At 39.1% G+C, this 17445-nt stretch overlaps 2 protein-coding genes across 3 annotated transcripts in view; both read right to left on the bottom strand.

Moving 5' to 3' along the window:
• Positions 1-484: 484 nt before the first annotated feature.
• Positions 485-3318, bottom strand: LOC306894559 (uncharacterized protein). Of its 2 annotated transcripts, none has more exons than XM_079457214.1 (9): positions 3051-3318; positions 2695-2805; positions 2510-2620; positions 2307-2417; positions 2121-2231; positions 1927-2028; positions 1704-1853; positions 1143-1258; positions 485-1072 (listed from the first exon to the last, which is right to left on the bottom strand). In XM_079457214.1, the coding sequence occupies exons 1-9, from the start codon at positions 3259-3261 to the stop codon at positions 1004-1006; spliced, it is 1092 nt and encodes a 363-aa protein (XP_079313340.1). In that variant the 5' UTR covers positions 3262-3318; the 3' UTR covers positions 485-1003. The 2 variants fall into 2 exon arrangements, 1 of the variants encoding a protein (XP_079313340.1); XR_013786703.1 differs by having other exon boundaries at positions 568-1072; positions 1143-1611; positions 3051-3281.
• Positions 3319-10842: 7524 nt separating this feature from the next.
• Positions 10843-17445, bottom strand: part of LOC306894155 (uncharacterized protein) — a 58526-nt gene continuing 51923 nt past the window's right edge. The window contains exons 5-11 of the mRNA XM_079456449.1: positions 12735-12845; positions 12550-12660; positions 12364-12474; positions 12164-12271; positions 11941-12090; positions 11170-11285; positions 10843-11097 (exon numbers count right to left, since the gene is read on the bottom strand). Coding sequence (XP_079312575.1) covers positions 11029-11097; positions 11170-11285; positions 11941-12090; positions 12164-12271; positions 12364-12474; positions 12550-12660; positions 12735-12845 — 776 coding nt within the window. The 3' untranslated portion in view covers positions 10843-11028. The remainder of the gene's footprint in view (positions 11098-11169; positions 11286-11940; positions 12091-12163; positions 12272-12363; positions 12475-12549; positions 12661-12734; positions 12846-17445) is intronic.

Here is a 17445-nt window from a genome sequence, read left to right as displayed (position 1 = left end):
CGGATCCGGGGCACCTCTGATATCCCAACCAGCACCAAATTTTGCATATCAAGCGCTAATGGAACTGTTGGTGCTGACAAATATCAATTGTTACCATTGATTCCTCAGCAGTTCTTTTAGTAGTTTAAGAATGACTTGTGAAACTATGTAGAGCACAGGTTCTAGACATGATGCACACGCATCACAAATGAGTGACCGTGTATGGGGAGGAGGTGAAGTTTAGTCCGAAGGCGGGACTATTTCTAGTGACGTGGATACCTGTCAGATACTCTGACTAGGCCACCTCTTGTTTGCATGATTCAGATTTGACTCCCTTTTTACAAGCCAATAACTATCCAGTTACCTTCAGACTTACAACTGTCAAACACTGCAACGCTCCATGTAATTTTCATGATTTTATTTTTCCTACTCTGACGTAATTTTCCTTAAGGCAAAATATTTCTTGATTTACACAGACTGTCACTTCCAACCTGTATGGCCTTCTGCAGAAGAAATTTTGAAGATGTTGGCAACAAAACTTTTGGTCCCAATTCACTTGCAATAGATTTATATCCATACAATAGAAGTCAAAAGAGAACAACGTTTATTGGTTTCAAACATGTACAAATAGCTTCATTTGGGTTTTGCAGAAGACAGAAAACCACACCTTTAAAAGGGCGACAGGGTGAGTATGACAATATAGATTTTTAAGGCAAGCCATTCCTTAACAGGACAAACGGCATAATAGGTTTGTTTACACTTGTTTGGTATGTGTCAATGGATGGTAAATGACAGAATTGGTATCAACAGGTTTAAGCTTTGGCCCAGAAAAACATTGACTCAAGATTTTCAAATTTAAAAACAGAACAAATTTTTATTCTCATTCCTTACATTTGACTTTATTTCAGACATCAGAGAGAGGTGGAAAGATATGTTAAGGACAGAAAGGACTATGTGGCTTTTGGGTTGGTGTTGTAACAGTTGTGTCTGGTTGAAATCAAGACATGGTCACATTCACAACAGACTAGGACATGGGACAAGAGAGGAAAACAGGGATTCCCTGCCATTGCATCTGCATGACATACTTCCCTCCCTGAAAAACAAACGGTCAAGTTGTCTTTATAGATTTTAACCTTACACAAGAGCAAATTAACCATAAGTACCTTTTGTGTAACACCACATCCATTATAGGGTGTAGCATAAACAAGACCTCCATGAGTGTGTGAAGTGTGTCCACAGTTAGGCGGCAAATGACCAAGAGGAACCGGTGCAGAACTAGCTGTGAGAAATTAAAGGTGACTCAATGCTGAAAATCTCGTTACACTTTTCATTAAGGGTCCAGTGAAATCAAGTAGAATCTAGCAGTGAGGTTTCAAATTGCAACATGAAATAGTTCTCCAAGGCTACTGTGGTTCCTTGTGACATTTTCTTCGCAGTCTGGTGTTTTATGCAAGGCTTACATTTAAGTGTCGATTTGTTTTGAGTGCACGGTCAATAAATAAAGGAATTCATAAAAATGACCCAATTTCCTCCAGTTTGTTGCGCCCCATCTGTCATGTCTCTATTCACCACCAGTGGGGCCCCCCCACACTTTGAGAAATATTGCTATAAAGCATCCTATATTGAGCCCAACTGACACAGGAAGTAGAAACATTACAGCAAACAGTTTAGTGAGTGATGGTCATCAAATAAGTAACAAAACCAAACAGGAATTCCCAACTTACCTCGACAAAGCTCAACTTGGTCCACACCAGAACCAAAGAGTTGCAAATTCATAAAATCCTTATCACACTTCAGCTTTGGAGACATTTCATCCCAGGGTACTTCAGATGGGGCTTCGAAGTGTCCTTGCATTACAGCGCTTCTCGGCAGATCTGAAATACAATGCAAGTGATTGGTAACAGTGTATATGAATCCATAAACACAATGTACAAGTGCATTACATACAAGAGACGCTGTCGTTGATGTTTCCAAAATCAGCAAACTGGTCATAAAGTGTCTCTTGATCTGACATATCAGATAACGGTTCCCCTTCATCACTAGCTTCATCTGCAATCCAAGCCAAGCGATTCATACACATTTGATTCCATATATACAACAATGAATCCATTTATACAACAATGTACCAGTGCATTACAAACCAAAGAAGGTGTCGTCATCAATGGGGTTGTCAAAATCAGCAAACTGGTCATCAAGTCGCTCTTGATCTGACATATCAGAAAGAGTTTTATCCCCTTCATCACTAGCTTCATCTGCAATACAAATGCAAGCGATTCATAACCGACATTAAATCCATATACACCATGACTAACAAGTGCATTACATACCAAAGGCAGCGTAGTCATGAATGGGGTTGTCAAAATCAGCAAACTGGTCATCAAGTCTCTCTTGATCTGACATATCAGAAAGAGTTTTATCCCCTTCATCACTAGCTTCATCTGCAATCCAAGCCAAGCGATTCATACACATTTGATTCCATATATACAACAATGAATCCATTTATACAACAATGCACAAGTGCATTACAAACCAAAGAAGGTGTCGTCATCAATGGGGTTGTCAAAATCAGCAAACTGGTCATCAAGTCTCTCTTGATCTGACATATCAGAGAATGTTTTATCCCCTTCGTCACTAGCTTCATCTGCAATACAATGCAAGCGATTCGTAACCGACATTAAATCCATATACACCATGACGCACAAGTGCATTACATACCAAAGGCGGCATCGTCATCAATGGGGCTGTCAAAATCAGCAAACTGGTCATCAAGTGTCTCTTGATCTGACATATCAGAAAGCGTTTTATCCCCTTCATCACTAGCTTCATCTGCAATACAATGCAAGCGATTCGTAACAAACATTTAAAGTCCCAGTGAAAATAAAATTACTTTGGCTATCTTTAAGAAATGTTTCAGCGTATATTGTTATTAGTTTATCAGTGTAGGTCACAATTCCATTTCCCTCTGAAATGTATCAAAATACTGAACAACAACTGCAACTTCCGGTTCACATGGACTTTTAATCCTTTTTTAATCCACATACAATGCAATGATGCACAAGTGCATTACATACCAAAGAAGGTGTCGTCATCAATGGGGCTGTCAAAATCAGCAAACTGGTCATAAAGTGTCTCTTGATCTGACATATCAGATAACGTTTCCCCTTCATCACTAGTCGTTTCTGTCCAAGACAAACTTCTGCAGTGTATTAAAGTACTGAGTGTACTGACCGTAAACACAAGTAGAATAACAAATTCATTTCCTCTGCTTTTGCAAAACGCCATTGTGTGCACAAAGATACGCTGCTAGTGCATAAACAGTCTACTGTGCTGCTTTATGAGATCCCATGTTGCTCGTTTGGTCAATTGTAATGTCCATGGCCAATCACAAACTTAGTTTAATCACTGACGTATAAGGTTCAGGTGTTTCATCTTCATGTGAGACTCTACGCAGAGGAACTGAGTCTGACAGACAAATGGGAATTATTCTGCGTAGCGAAAGTCTAGCACGAGCGTTGCTTGGTTTGAGTTTTCTTTATTTCTTCTCTTTTTTGAAATAGTTTGATGATTTGTGAACGTTTATACATGACAACTGTTTTATCCTGGTAAGGATATTTAGGTCTATAACGTCCCTGTGCAAAAGGCTTTAACAAAAAATAAATGTTGAACTGATTTGTAATAAAATAAAGGATATATTGATCTGTGCATGAATACTGTGGCTCTATTTTACAGGCCATTAGCATTTGAAGAAAGAAACGGAATAATGTAGAAATGAAACACTGCTTCTTCACTGTATGAATGAAATAAACACACTGATTTAAAATAAAGATGCAAAAGAGATTTAAGGCTGGTGATTTAGATCCGACTGTTTACTTTCCATTAAAACACAACGGACTGTTTTCATGTGTTTTTGACGTAACCTCGTATTTCATAGTGAAACGCGCAGAAAGACACAATAGAGAACTTGCTTGTAGCCTCACGCTGTATGAGAACTGGAGTCTGTGTGCATGTCGACTGAGAAATACAGAGAAACTTCACTTATTTTCATTGTGTAAGAAGCAAATATGAGAATTCTTCAGAAAATATCGATTTCGATTTTCACGACTATACGGGTAAATGAGATCACGCTCTCAAATAGCAAAACTATAATATGTCACGACTACGCCACCCCAGCATTGACCCAGCTGGGGAAATACCCCTACAAGGGCACACAAGTTCGTTTCTCTCTCTCCCACAATCACAAGACAATGAGACGTGAATCCGTACAGAAAAATATAATTCTTTATTTGATAATCATAAATCATTTAAAAGGCTGTCAGTGAAACAATGGTGCTAGCTGGCCAGGCCACTGGTTTGTATATGAGCAGCGGAGCTCAATCACTACACAGACATGCAGGCTCTTGTGACGGAGCTGGGGTGCACCATTAGCTGGGCAGGCTTAGCGGTGGGCCTCAAATTAGCCTGCAAATGAGGACAGCGTGCCCACAACTTCGCAAGCACACACACACTGTGAAAACTACAAGAATACCTCTACCGCACACTTAAAAAGGAGAATTTCCGTCACCAGGCATAAGATGGCTAGCCTGCCCACTTTTGGGTCACCCCACTCCTGCGAAAGAAAGAAGAAAACCAATTAACAAAGTATATAACTGCAGCCTCTCAGAAAACAGCATTAATTGTTAATGTTGCCAACAATAAGCAATCAACGGCAAATACCAAAACCATTGCTTACCGATAGTAGCAAGGCAAAAAGCACAAACACAAATAAATCAATTATATCCAAATCTAAACCCAAGCCAAATATTACAATAAGAAAAAGAAACAAACAAGCGTAAAGTAGCCTTACGCAACACGGCTTATATAAGTCGAAGTATATATGAACTAAACATATATTTTTTATCATTTTTATATCTTCCTCGCCTGTGTTTTATACACACTAAACACAACATAAACTCCAGGCCTGGTCCTCTCTCACTGACGGTCCGGTCACTCTTATGCTCCCGATCTCCTCCGTGATACGAGACTCTCGGCTCTCGTCCCGCCTACTTCACTACAGTATAGCATTGTGACTTATCTATGGTGATATGTATCGTATCACAAGGCATTTGTCAATACACAGCCCTAATATAATGAGAGCTAAAGTTAGAAACACTGTAAATAATAAGCAGTTGAATATTTATCCATCATGAATGAGACCAAAGAAATTGAACATTGTTAGATGTTTTTATGACAACTGCTTAAGAACACGAGAGATCCAGAACTACACACAACAGAAACTCAGAGGACTAAAGAACACAGAGGTTGGTTTCTGTTTTTAAATCTTTATTTCTGACAGTGGAGGAATTATTAAGCTTTCATTTATCTGATAAACCACAAATGCAGAAGATTAGAACTGAAAGTGAATCACTAAACTGCATCAAGTGATCATAACTTGATCTGGTTGTGATCTGGTAAAGGTTCAATAGAATCACATGTTTGGCTATAAGGTGACCATCGTTCTGCTTTGAGTTTGTAGAGCACAGCATTTTGACCCTTTTTCACATTTTCATCAGTCTGATGGTTTTTTATCGTCTTATTGAAAAGAAAACATGCATTTGTTCTTTTACTCGACTACATGAGACACAGTCTGTTGGTTTTTAGTTGTTATTCTTTCTTTTACTCGACTATATTTTTGGGGGCATCGTTTCTGCTGTACTGAACTTAAAGTGACAGCAGCTTTATAAATCACAGTCTGTTATTATTGTTAATAAAACAAGAAAAGACAAAGAAAATCGTCACTCAATGCTCTTGACTGGTGTGACTCTAATAAGGATTGATCTATATTCAATTTATACAGTGAAGACTATGTAGTGTTATTTCACATCTGATGACTTTTATTTTGTACCTGAAAATGTTTTGCATTGATTCTTGATTTATACTTGATTCATTCAATCTAAACCACTGAGATATCATGGCAGTAATGATTTTAATTAAAAAACACATAATTCGGTTAAAAAATTATTATAATAAACATTCATTTGCTCTCTGGATTGCACAATATATAGTGAATAATTTAATGTTTTTCTGCTGAAAATGTCATTACTGTAGTCTGAGTGAATTTATGTTGTAATTTAAACAGAATAAAGTTAAAATATTGTCTTAGGATGTGGTCATTTTATATGGCAAACACTTTTATCCAAAGCAATACTCAGTGCACTGAATGACTGTGTTCGCTGAAAATGAAACTATGATCTTGTCTTGTGATGTTGTTTTGTACAATTGTAAAACTGTGTTTAACAGATAGTTTTGTTCACTTCAGATATGATGGAAGTGAATAAGGACAGTCAAGATGAAGTAAAAGATGCTGATCAGAAACATCAACGTACACAAAGATTCCAGAAAGTTTCACTTGAAGAAGCTCTGAGAACAGGAGACAAAAAGAGTGAAAAACAGCACATGAGAATTCCAGAAACCTCACGCATGTCTACAGTGTGGAAAGAGTTTCAGCTGTGAAATTACCCTTAAGACACACATGAGAACTCGCACTGGAATTAAACCCTTTGTCTGACTTCAGTTAGGAAAGACTTTCAAAAGTGAATGTGTCCTTAAAAAACACATGAGATGTCACACCAGTGAGGAAACCTTCAACTGATCAGTGCAGGCAAACAAAAACTTTATTTCTACATCACATCTAGAGATAGCGCTTTTGTGTACTGTCCATGAAACATGTTATAGTAGGCTACAGCTATTTTGTTCAAACATTATAAACTGAAATGGACAAAATCCATAAAGAATGTCCTCTAAAAAAAATCTTCACCCATCTAGTTACATAGGGCTGATAGGTAATTATAACGGTTGTTATTTTTTGGTATAGTACGATAAAACTGATTACATCTGCAATTGATGATGCTGATTATTCTACCTTGGGTAAATTCATCCATAAATGGAGATGTTCAGCATCGGGGTCAGCTGTGGCCTAGTGGTCAGAGCGTTGGGCTTGTGATCAGAAGGTTCTAATCTCAGTACCAGCAGGTCATGACTGAAGTGCCCTTGAGCAAGACACCTTACCCCTGATTGCTCTGCAGTAATGTGACACTGTAAACCAAGTACTTGTAAGTCACTTTGGATAAAAGCTTCTGCCAAATGAATAAATGTAAATGTTAAGTACTCCTGATAGCACACTCCATCTGGCTTTTGTCTATTTCACGTCTGCAATACATAGTTTGCTCATCTGCAAGAAGTCTCGGAGACGTCAGTACATCTTTAATACGTCTGCTAAAGATCTGCTAAACATCTTAGAAAGAGCAGTTTTACATCCATTCTAAATCATAAATATCTTATCTCTGACCCCAGACATCTCCGAGACGTATTGCGGATGTGAAATAGACGTAAGCCAGATGTCTGTGTGCTATCAGGGACAGTTACTAAAGAGACCCTACCAACGCTATTCTTTAAAAGTTATCGCACTGCCTGATAGACTTTGTCCTTGACATAGTCAACTGTCAACAGGTGTTTTTCCTAATGCTTTTAGGTTTGTAGACCAATTTGTAACATTACAGATTTTAAGTGAGATTTCGATCAAACTCAACTCGCGTTAGTCCGTAACAAAGTATTTAAGAAAATATACTTACCGGTGCCAGACAGTCCTTGCAGAGTTTTGGAATTGCCCCACTTTTTAACAAAAGCTTCCGTGCATAGCCGGTCTTGATCTCTCCCAGATTCGTGAAATGCGCTGCACACACTTGAATATTCAGACTGTACTTTTCTGGAACAGTATTGTACATAAAATGTAACCATTCATTTTTAGGGCAAATTAAGTTTTGGAAGCATTTGTTTCGCAACGAAACACAAATGGCTGCACTGGCGAAGGACCGGTACAATGAGATTTAAAAGACAGGCCACCTTACTTGCGTTTGGGCGGTCTTAGTCAAGTCATACCACGAACTGACGTAGATTCGCCGAGGTGTGGTTACACAAGACGTTTCAGGCAGGTATAGGTTCGCATTCGCTTCCAGATAAAATACATCTTTTGTTCCGACACTAAATATTTTGTTATTTTACGTGTCAAATACATGCATGGGCAACTTATAACACACCAAAGACAAAGAAAAACACGTATTTCCAGTGAATCACCCCTTTAAAATAAGGTTGGGAAGAAATATCAAGTCAGCTTGCAGACAAGGTCATAATACTGAAACAGCATTATTAAATGTAACCCTGGATATAGACACATCTATCAATACTTTGTAACGGCATTGCACTACTAGCATTTTTCGTTAGAAACACATCCAATATTTAATTTCTTTAAAAACCCCTCAATGTAATACTAATTTTAACCTTAGCAGTCCGCCATTTTCGTTTTCAGTGATGTTAAATGGTTGCACGCACAGGCGAGACACCGGCATTAATGTAGATACACTAATCAGGTGAGCCGGAGCAGGTTATGTTCCAGGGATTGTTCATTTCAAGGAAATGTTACTAAGCTTCGGCTGTGTGTACTTTTAACGAACACATGGGGGTGTGGAAGCACAGATTACGTAGTCTATAATATATTATCATTTTTGCAGTATCGCTATAATTATATTTCCAGTCACACCCATTGCGATTGAGCATTCACAACTGATTTTATGCCAAAAAATATTTGTAATAAAATAATCTTTAAATAACATAACGTGAGCTGTTCTTATTAAATGTAAGGCTAAATGTGTTTACATTGAATACTTTACATGCTTTTTATAAGGTTTACTGTTAAATCTCCAAATATGATTGGATGCATAAATAGTATGCACACCTAACAATTCTTGTAACTTCAGAAGAATTTATTTAGAATTTGCATCTCATTACTCTTCCCCACTAACTATACAATATTTGACGCATCGCAGGGCAGATGTGGTGTAGTGTTAGAGAGATAACCCAAAGGTTTCATGTTTGATTCCCAGTCTGGCATGCCTGATTATCAGGGTAAGTTTTATTCTAGGTTAGTGTTTACAGATTGAATGTCCCTTTATCACTTTAATTCAGAGACATTATAAATTACATTAAAAGACTTTCATACTATCTGTATTTCTTAATCATGTTTTTGAACCTCAGCCTGCTCTACGGTATTGAAAGAGCTGTCTCTAAGTTATTGGTCTTTTAAGATATAGGCCTTTTACACCCCATTTAACATTTGGAAAGCTATGGCCTTTTAGCAAACAAAGTCAAACGAATAATGTGTATTTGTGTAAAACAATATTTGTGTATTTGAATGGGATATATCTTAGGCTATATGAAATATTGGACATGTGACTGGGCCTAACATTTAAAACCATTTCTAACACATGTAAACAGTGTCCTGCGCTGTCTCACATCTGTCAAAGCAGAAATAAAACCGCTGCTCTCTGCATGTTTTCTCCGGTCGTGCTCATATAACATTGCATGCACTTATTTGTCTTTTGTCTGCAATGAGCTGAAGCAGGGGGCCAGATGAGCCACATGCAGCTCAAGAGCCACGGGTTGCGGACCCCTGCCCTAACGTTATTCTTTGGAAAGGTATTGCACTGCCTGATAGACCTCGTTCTTGACATAGTCAAATGTTCACAAGCGTTTTTCCTAAGGCTTTTAAATGTGCTGTCGTGGAGATTCTTTCAAAGGAAAGAAACAGACTCCTCTCTAATAGAGAATTATAGGCCAATTTGTAACATTACAGTTTTTAATAACATTTTTTTAAAGTTGCATTACAACAACTTTATCAATACTTAGATAAATATAATATTTGGAAGAAATATCAAGTCAGGTTTTAGACAAGGTCATAATACGGAAACAGCATTATTAAATGTAACCCTGGATAGAAATACATGTACAGTATGTCTCAATACTATGAAAGAAAAGTCTCGACTCCCATCCGAATCGCGAACCAGATTTACGTCAATACATATAGTCCTCGCCTAAATTTAGCTAGGACTGCCCGGTAAAACTTCACTCTTCTCCCCAAACACAATAGCTTGTGAGCTTCATTCACAGTAGACCAATCGCATCAGACTAGCCTTGCGCAAAGAGGGGATTCATTTGAGAGTCAGTCAAGTAGTAAGGTCAAATGAACTGTCTATTATTACAAAATAAGTGTTTTACACCATCTATATAAATACATTTGTTGGACACTCCATATACCAAAGTATGACCTTAAAAATCCCTAGTTATGTACTCTTTAACCTCCGGTACACATTTACAAACAATAGAATGCCTAGTTTCCACTTCCTGTTTTTTGCAAACAATGTTTAGACTGACGGCATTTTAATGCCAATAAGAATCGAGAGCACTGCTGATGCGGGCGCGCATAGCAGATTACTTTCGCGACAGGATAATGGACCTAAATGCGAGGAAACCACACGCTCATTTGAAACCCTCACATAGGACGCGTATAACCATTTCCAACAGTCTTGCACTACATCCGCTCACCTTCTGCTTGATCAATTACTTTGAATTTTGTCAGTCGCGGGACTTGCTGTGGTAATTAACTTAAAATGTCATTGGTTTCTTCCTTTTTTCCGGAAGTCACTCCTTTTGATTGTGATCATCTTGGTATTAAAGAGGTAGTTTTAGCTTGTATGTATTTGGAGCGAATTGGAACACCGTTGAATTCACATTTCCCACTATATACTTAATTACATTTACCCAGGGCTTCATTTGTACAACTGGAACAAGCCGGATCCGGGGCACCTCTGAAATCCCACCCAGCACCAAATTTTGCATATCCTCAAGCGCTAATGGAACTGTTGGTGCTGACAAATATCAATTGCTACCATTGATTGTTTACACTTGTTTGGTATGTGTCAATGGATGGTAAATGACAGAACTGGTATCAACAGGTTTAAGCTTTGGCCCAGAAAAACATTGACCCAAGATTTTCAAATTTAAAAACAGAACAAATTTTTATTCTCATTCCTTACATTTGACTTCCTTTCAGACATCAGAGAGAGGTGGAAATATATGTTAAGGACAGAAAGGACGATGTGGCTTTTGGGTTGGTGTTGTAGAAGCTGGTGTAACAGTTGTGTCTGGTTGAAATCAAGACATGGTCACATTCACAACAGACTAGGACATGGGACAAGAGAGGAAAACAGGGATTCCCTGCCATTGCATCTGCATGACATACTTCCCTCCCTGAAAAACACAAACACACAAGTTGGCTTTATAGCTTTTAACCTTACACAAGAGAAAATTAACCATAAGTACCTTTTGAGTAACACCACATCCATTATAGGGTGTAGCATAAACAAGACCTCCATGAGTGTGTGAAGTGTGTCCACAGTTAGGCGGCAAATGGCCAAGAGGAACCGGTGCAGAACTATCTGTGAGAAATTAAAGGTGACTCAATGCTGAAAATCTCATTACACTTTTCATTAAGTGTCCAGTGAAATTAAGTAGAATCTAGCAGTGAGGTTTCAAATTGCAACCAACGGCTCACTGCATCCCTTTCAAAGCACCGTGGTAAAGGCCGAAGAGGTAATTGTTTTCGCTTTTGCCAAAGAATTCCATAAAACTAAGAGCAACAGTTAGATTTTATAGTATATTTGAGCATCCTATAAAGCAGTGTCTCAAACTTTTTCTGCCCTTCCCCATTTGGAGGTAGTGAAGGGTGCCGCTTCAATAAACATCCCGACATGAAATAGTTCTCCAAGGCTACTGTGGTTCCTTGTGACATTTTCTTCGCAGTCTGGTGTTTTATGCAAGGCTTACATTTAAGTGTGTCGATTTGTTTTGAGTGCACGGTCAATAAATAAAGGAATTCATAAAAATGACCCAATTTCCTCCAGTTTTTTACGCCCCATCTGTCATGTCTCTATTCCCCACCAGTGGGGCCCGCCCCACACTTTGAGAAATGTTGCTATAAAGCATCCTATATTGAGCCCAACTGACACAGGAAGTAGAAACATTACAGCAAACAGTTTAGTGAGTGATGGTCATCAAATAAGTAACAAAACCAAACAGGAATTCCCAACTTACCTCGACAAAGCTCAACTTGGTCCACACCAGAACCAAAGAGTTGCAAATTCATAAAATCCTTATCACACTTCAGCTTTGGAGACATTTCATCCCAGGGTACATCAGATGGGGCTTCAAATGGTTTTTGCATTACAGCGCTTCTCGGCAGATCTGAAATACAATGCAAGTGATTGGTAACAGTGTATATGAATCCATAAACACAATGTACAAGTGCATTACATACAAGAGACGCTGTCGTCAATGATGTTTCCAAAATCAGCAAACTGGTCATCAAGTCTCTCTTGATCTGACATATCAGAAAGAGTTTTATCCCCTTCATCACTAGCTTCATCTGCAATCCAAGCCAAGCGATTCATACACATTTGATTCCATATATACAACAATGAATCCATTTATACAACAATGTACCAGTGCATTACAAACCAAAGAAGGTGTCGTCATCAATGGGGTTGTCAAAATCAGCAAACTGGTCATCAAGTCGCTCTTGATCTGACATATCAGAAAGAGTTTTATCCCCTTCATCACTAGCTTCATCTGCAATACAAATGCAAGCGATTCATAACCGACATTAAATCCATATACACCATGACTAACAAGTGCATTACATACCAAAGGCAGCGTAGTCATGAATGGGGTTGTCAAAATCAGCAAACTGGTCATCAAGTCTCTCTTGATCTGACATATCAGAGAATGTTTTATCCCCTTCATCACTAGCTTCATCTGCAATACAATGCAAGCGATTCGTAACCGACATTAAATCCATATACACCATGACGCACAAGTGCATTACATACCAAAGGCGGCATCGTCATCAATGGGGCTGTCAAAATCAGCAAACTGGTCATCAAGTGTCTCTTGATCTGACATATCAGAAAGCGTTTTATCCCCTTCATCACTAGCTTCATCTGCAATACAATGCAAGCGATTCGTAACAAACATTTAAAGTCCCAGTGAAAATAAAATTACTTTGTCTATCTTTTCAAGAAATGTTTCAGCGTATATTGTTATTAGTTTATCAGTGTAGGTCACGATTCCATTTCCCTCTGAAATGTATCAAAATACTGAAGAACAACTGCAACTTCCGGTTCACATGGACCCAATCATTTTTTAATCCACATACACTGCAATGATGCACAAGTGCATTACATACCAAAGAAGGTGTCATCATCAATGGGGTTGTCAAAATCAGCCAACTGGTCATAAAGTGTCTCTTGATCTGACATATCAGATAACGTTTCCCCTTCATCACTAGTCGTTTCTGTCCAAGACAAACTTCTGCAGTGTATTAAAGTACTGAGTGTACTGACCGTAAACACAAGTAGAATAACAAATTCATTTCCTCTGCTTTTGCAAAACGCCATTGTGTGCACAAAGATACGCTACTAGTGCACAAACAGTCTACTGTGCTGCTTTATGAGATCCCATATTGCTCGTTTGGTCAATTGTAATGTCCATAGCCAATCACAAACTTAGTTTAATCACTGACGTATAAGGTTCAGGTGTTTCATCTTCATGTGAGACTCTGCGCAGAGGAACTGAGTCTGACAGACAAATGGGAATTATTCTGCGTAGCGAAAGTCTAGCACGAGCGTTGCTTGGTTTGAGTTTTCTTTATTTCTTCTCTTTTTTGAAATAGTTTGATGATTTGTGAACGTTTATACATGAAATCTGTTTTATCCTGGTAAGGATATTTAGGTCTATAACGTCCCTGTGCAAAAGGCTTTAACAAAAAATAAATGTTGAACTGATTTGTAATAAAATAAAGGATATATTGATCTGTGCATGAATACTGTGGCTCTATTTTACAGGCCATTAGCATTTGAAGAAAGAAACGGAATAATGTAGAAATGAAACACTGCTTCTTCGCTGTATGAATGAAATAAACACACTGATTTAAAATAAAGATGCAAAAGAGATTTAAGGCTGGTGATTTAGATCCGACTCTTTACTTTCCATTAAAACACAACGGACTGTTTTCATGTGTTTTTGACGTAACCTCGTATTTCATAGTGAAACGCGCAGAAAGACACAATAGAGAACTTGCTTGTAGCCTCACGCTGTATGAGAACTGGAGTCTGTGTGCATGTCGACTGAGAAATACAGAGAAACTTCACTTATTTTCATTGTGTAAGAAGCAAATATGAGAATTCTTCAGAAAATATCAATTTCGATTTTCACGACTATACGGGTAAATGAGATCACGCTCTCAAATAGCAAAACTATAATATGTCACGACTACGCCACCCCAGCATTGACCCAGCTGGGGAAATACCCCTACAAGGGCACACAAGTTCGTTTCTCTCTCTCCCACAATCACAAGACAATGAGATGTGAATCCGTACAGAAAAATATAATTCTTTATTTGATAATCATAAATCATTTAAAAGGCTGTCAGTGAAACAATGGTGCTAGCTGGCCAGGCCACTGGTTTGTATATGAGCAACGGAGCTCAATCACTACACAGACATGCAGGCTCTTGTGACGGAGCTGGGGTGCACCATTAGCTGGGCAGGCTTAGCGGTGGGCCTCAAATTAGCCTGCAAATGAGGACAGCGTGCCCACAACTTCGCAAGCACACACACACTGTGAAAACTACAAGAATACCTCTACCGCACACTTAAAAAGGAGAATTTCCGTCACCAGGCATAAGATGGCTAGCCTGCCCACTTTTGGGTCACCCCACTCCTGCGAAAGAAAGAAGAAAACCAATTAACAAAGTATATAACTGCAGCCTCTCAGAAAACAGCATTAATTGTTAATGTTGCCAACAATAAGCAATCAACGGCAAATACCAAAACCATTGCTTACCGATAGTAGCAAGGCAAAAAGCACAAACACAAATAAATCAATTATATCCAAATCTAAACCCAAGCCAAATATTACAATAAGAAAAAGAAACAAACAAGCGTAAAGTAGCCTTACGCAACACGGCTTATATAAGTCGAAGTATATATGAACTAAACATATATTTTTTATCATTTTTATATCTTCCTCGCCTGTGTTTTATACACACTAAACACAACATAAACTCCAGGCCTGGTCCTCTCTCACTGACGGTCCGGTCACTCTTATGCTCCCGATCTCCTCCGTGATACGAGACTCTCGGCTCTCGTCCCGCCTACTTCACTACAGTATTGCATTGTGACTTATCTATGGTGATATGTATCGGATTGTGGTGATGCGATTGCCTGACCCACCTATGTTTGAGGAAATGGTACGGTCCGGGGGTATAAAGGTAGATAGGACTGGCATGTCACACAGGTGTGTCCTATAGGGCTTCCGGGAGTACTTTTATTTCCGGTGGGTTGGGCTACACGTCCAAGAGGTAAGAGCTACCAGTGGCAGTTAAAGTGTTGATATTTAATGTCAAACAGGGTAAATGGAGATGCATTTAAATTACAGTGTGGTTGAGGAGTACTGCGGGCATTTGTGAATGGCCATGTATTTTCGAGAGCCATTAGTGAAGTCTGCGTCAAGTGCGTGGTGCATTACGGGTCATTAGCTGCAGGTGTGTTACTCATTTTCACGTATAGGGTTGTGGGAATGTATTTTCCCTCTAAATTCATTTGCTTGTTATATTTTTGCAGTGACTTTGGGTGTTGGAGGTGTTGCAGCAGGCTGAACCGACGCCAGTTCGCAGGCTGATACCGGCGCTATTTGGGGCTGTGATTCTCCCTTATGGACTAGCGCTATCGTACCTGCATGTATAACGACTGCTTGAACTGGAGTGTTTTCCGAGATAGACAGTGCCACTATTGTTCGCACTGATTCGTCCAACTTACCATTTCTCCTACCTGACTGCCTAGTGGATTCCTGAACCGGGTTGTTTCCAGACCCGTTACTTTTAGTGCGACGCTTAATTTACCTTCCACTTTCATTTCACTGCGTAGCGGATGTATGAAGCTGACTGTTCCGGACCGAAGTGGACAGTCCGTAGAGTCGTGTTTATTTCCGTTTTTGCTCTTTCACTCGTTGCCGTGCCTGGGACAGCGTCTTTGTCCCGGTTGGTGTGGAGGATCTATTCCCATTTAGCTGGCAGTTATTTCCAGTGTATAATAACCATTCAGTGTCTGTTGACGTGCTTCGATATCGCGTTCTGCGTGTCTATAGGCACGACATTTGGCTCTCTTTCTCGGAGGACTGGTGATTACCGGACTAGCTATTATTATCGATGTCATTTTGGGCGTAACTTGTTTTGTTTAAATTGATTTTGTTTAATTCGTTTTGTTTAAAATTTATTTTGTTTAATTCGTTTTGTTTAAGTGATTTTGTTTACTTCGTTTTGCCTAAGTGATTTGGTTTTGTTTAAGTGATTTTGTTTACTTCGTTTTGCTTAAGTGATTTGGTTTAATTTGTTTTGCTTAAGTGATTTGGTTTAATTTGTTTTGTGTAAGTGATTTGGTTTACTTCGTTTTGCTTAAGTGATTTTGTTTACTTCGTTTTGCTTAAGTGATTTTGTTTACTTCGTTTGTTTTGTTTAAGTGATTTGGTTTAATTTGTTTTGTTTAAGTGATTTGGTTTAATTTGTTTTGTGTAAGTGATTTTGGGATTGAGTTTATTAATTTTCTTTTCGTTCCAGAATTAGGGGGAATTAGTCGCGGTCGAGATCCTCTGTATGTGGTGCTGTGGTTGACTTGTTTGTAGTGTCCACAATATCGAAACATTTGGCGTGTGGTGACGTGAGTGAGCACAACGGTTGTCGGATCAATCAGACGACTTTCCCCAATTCTGGGTTGGACGTTTTAAGTGTGTGTATGCTTTGTACGAAGATGATGGCCTGTTTCTTTTAATGACTTTAATTAAATGTGATTTTGTATTTTAGATGGTGTGTGTGAAATAAATTGTTTACCAGCTTCCCTTTTGTCTGCTACCTGTCTCAGCCAATAACGAACCTGTGAGCTTTTGGTGATTTACTTAATTTTGGGTCCCTGGCCCTATCCGGGGTGGCGTAGTCGGCTCATGCTTTGATTAATCTCCTTTCACCGTATGCCATCGCCACATTTGGCGTAGTCGGCAGGGTCTTGGCTGTTGTACGGGTACAGACGTAGGGATTTGTATTTTTTTTTCACACATATATATATTTTCTTTCTTCTACTTGACCATATGGTGGAGACGCGTCTGGTGATTACCCCTTATATTGTGTAGAGATGGAGGCTGAATTACAGGAAATGAGAGACCTTGTGGCTCAGTTGAAGGCCGATAACGATCGACTGCGACAGGAGCAGACACCGGTTGAGTTGCTTGATCCTGGCGCAGGCTCTAGTAGTGCGTCACGGCCATTAACGCCTATATCTGTAGGATCCAATGTTAACACCGTTGAGCGCTTTGTTTTTGTTCCTCGTGAACGGCGCTGTCCCAAATTTAATGGTAGGTCTGGTGTAGGCATTGACGAGTGGGTCGAAGAAGCTCAGGCGTGCATGCGCATGCGGACGATGACGGCTGTCGAGCAGGCTTTCTTTTTGTTTGATCATCTTGAGGGAGAGGCTCGGGATGAGATTAAATATC

This window comes from Barbatula barbatula (genome assembly GCF_947034865.1).
Source record: "Barbatula barbatula genome assembly, chromosome: 5".
Lineage (NCBI taxonomy): Eukaryota > Metazoa > Chordata > Actinopteri > Cypriniformes > Nemacheilidae > Barbatula > Barbatula barbatula.
The sequence above is the reverse complement of the archived record's forward strand: the minus strand, read 5'-3'. Positions and strand labels throughout refer to the sequence as shown.

Bases quoted from the DNA above. Each gene is read 5' to 3' on its own strand.
- LOC306894559 (XM_079457214.1), bottom strand. From the start codon at position 3,261: ATGGCGTTTTGCAAAAGCAGAGGAAATGAATTTGTTATTCTACTTGTG. The intron at 2,621-2,694 runs GTATGTAATGCA...ATTGTATTGCAG, and splicing joins TGATGACGATGCCGCCTTTG to ATGAAGCTAGTGACGAAGGG. The intron at 1,854-1,926 runs GTATGTAATGCA...ATTGTATTTCAG, and splicing joins CATCAACGACAGCGTCTCTT to ATCTGCCGAGAAGCGCTGTA.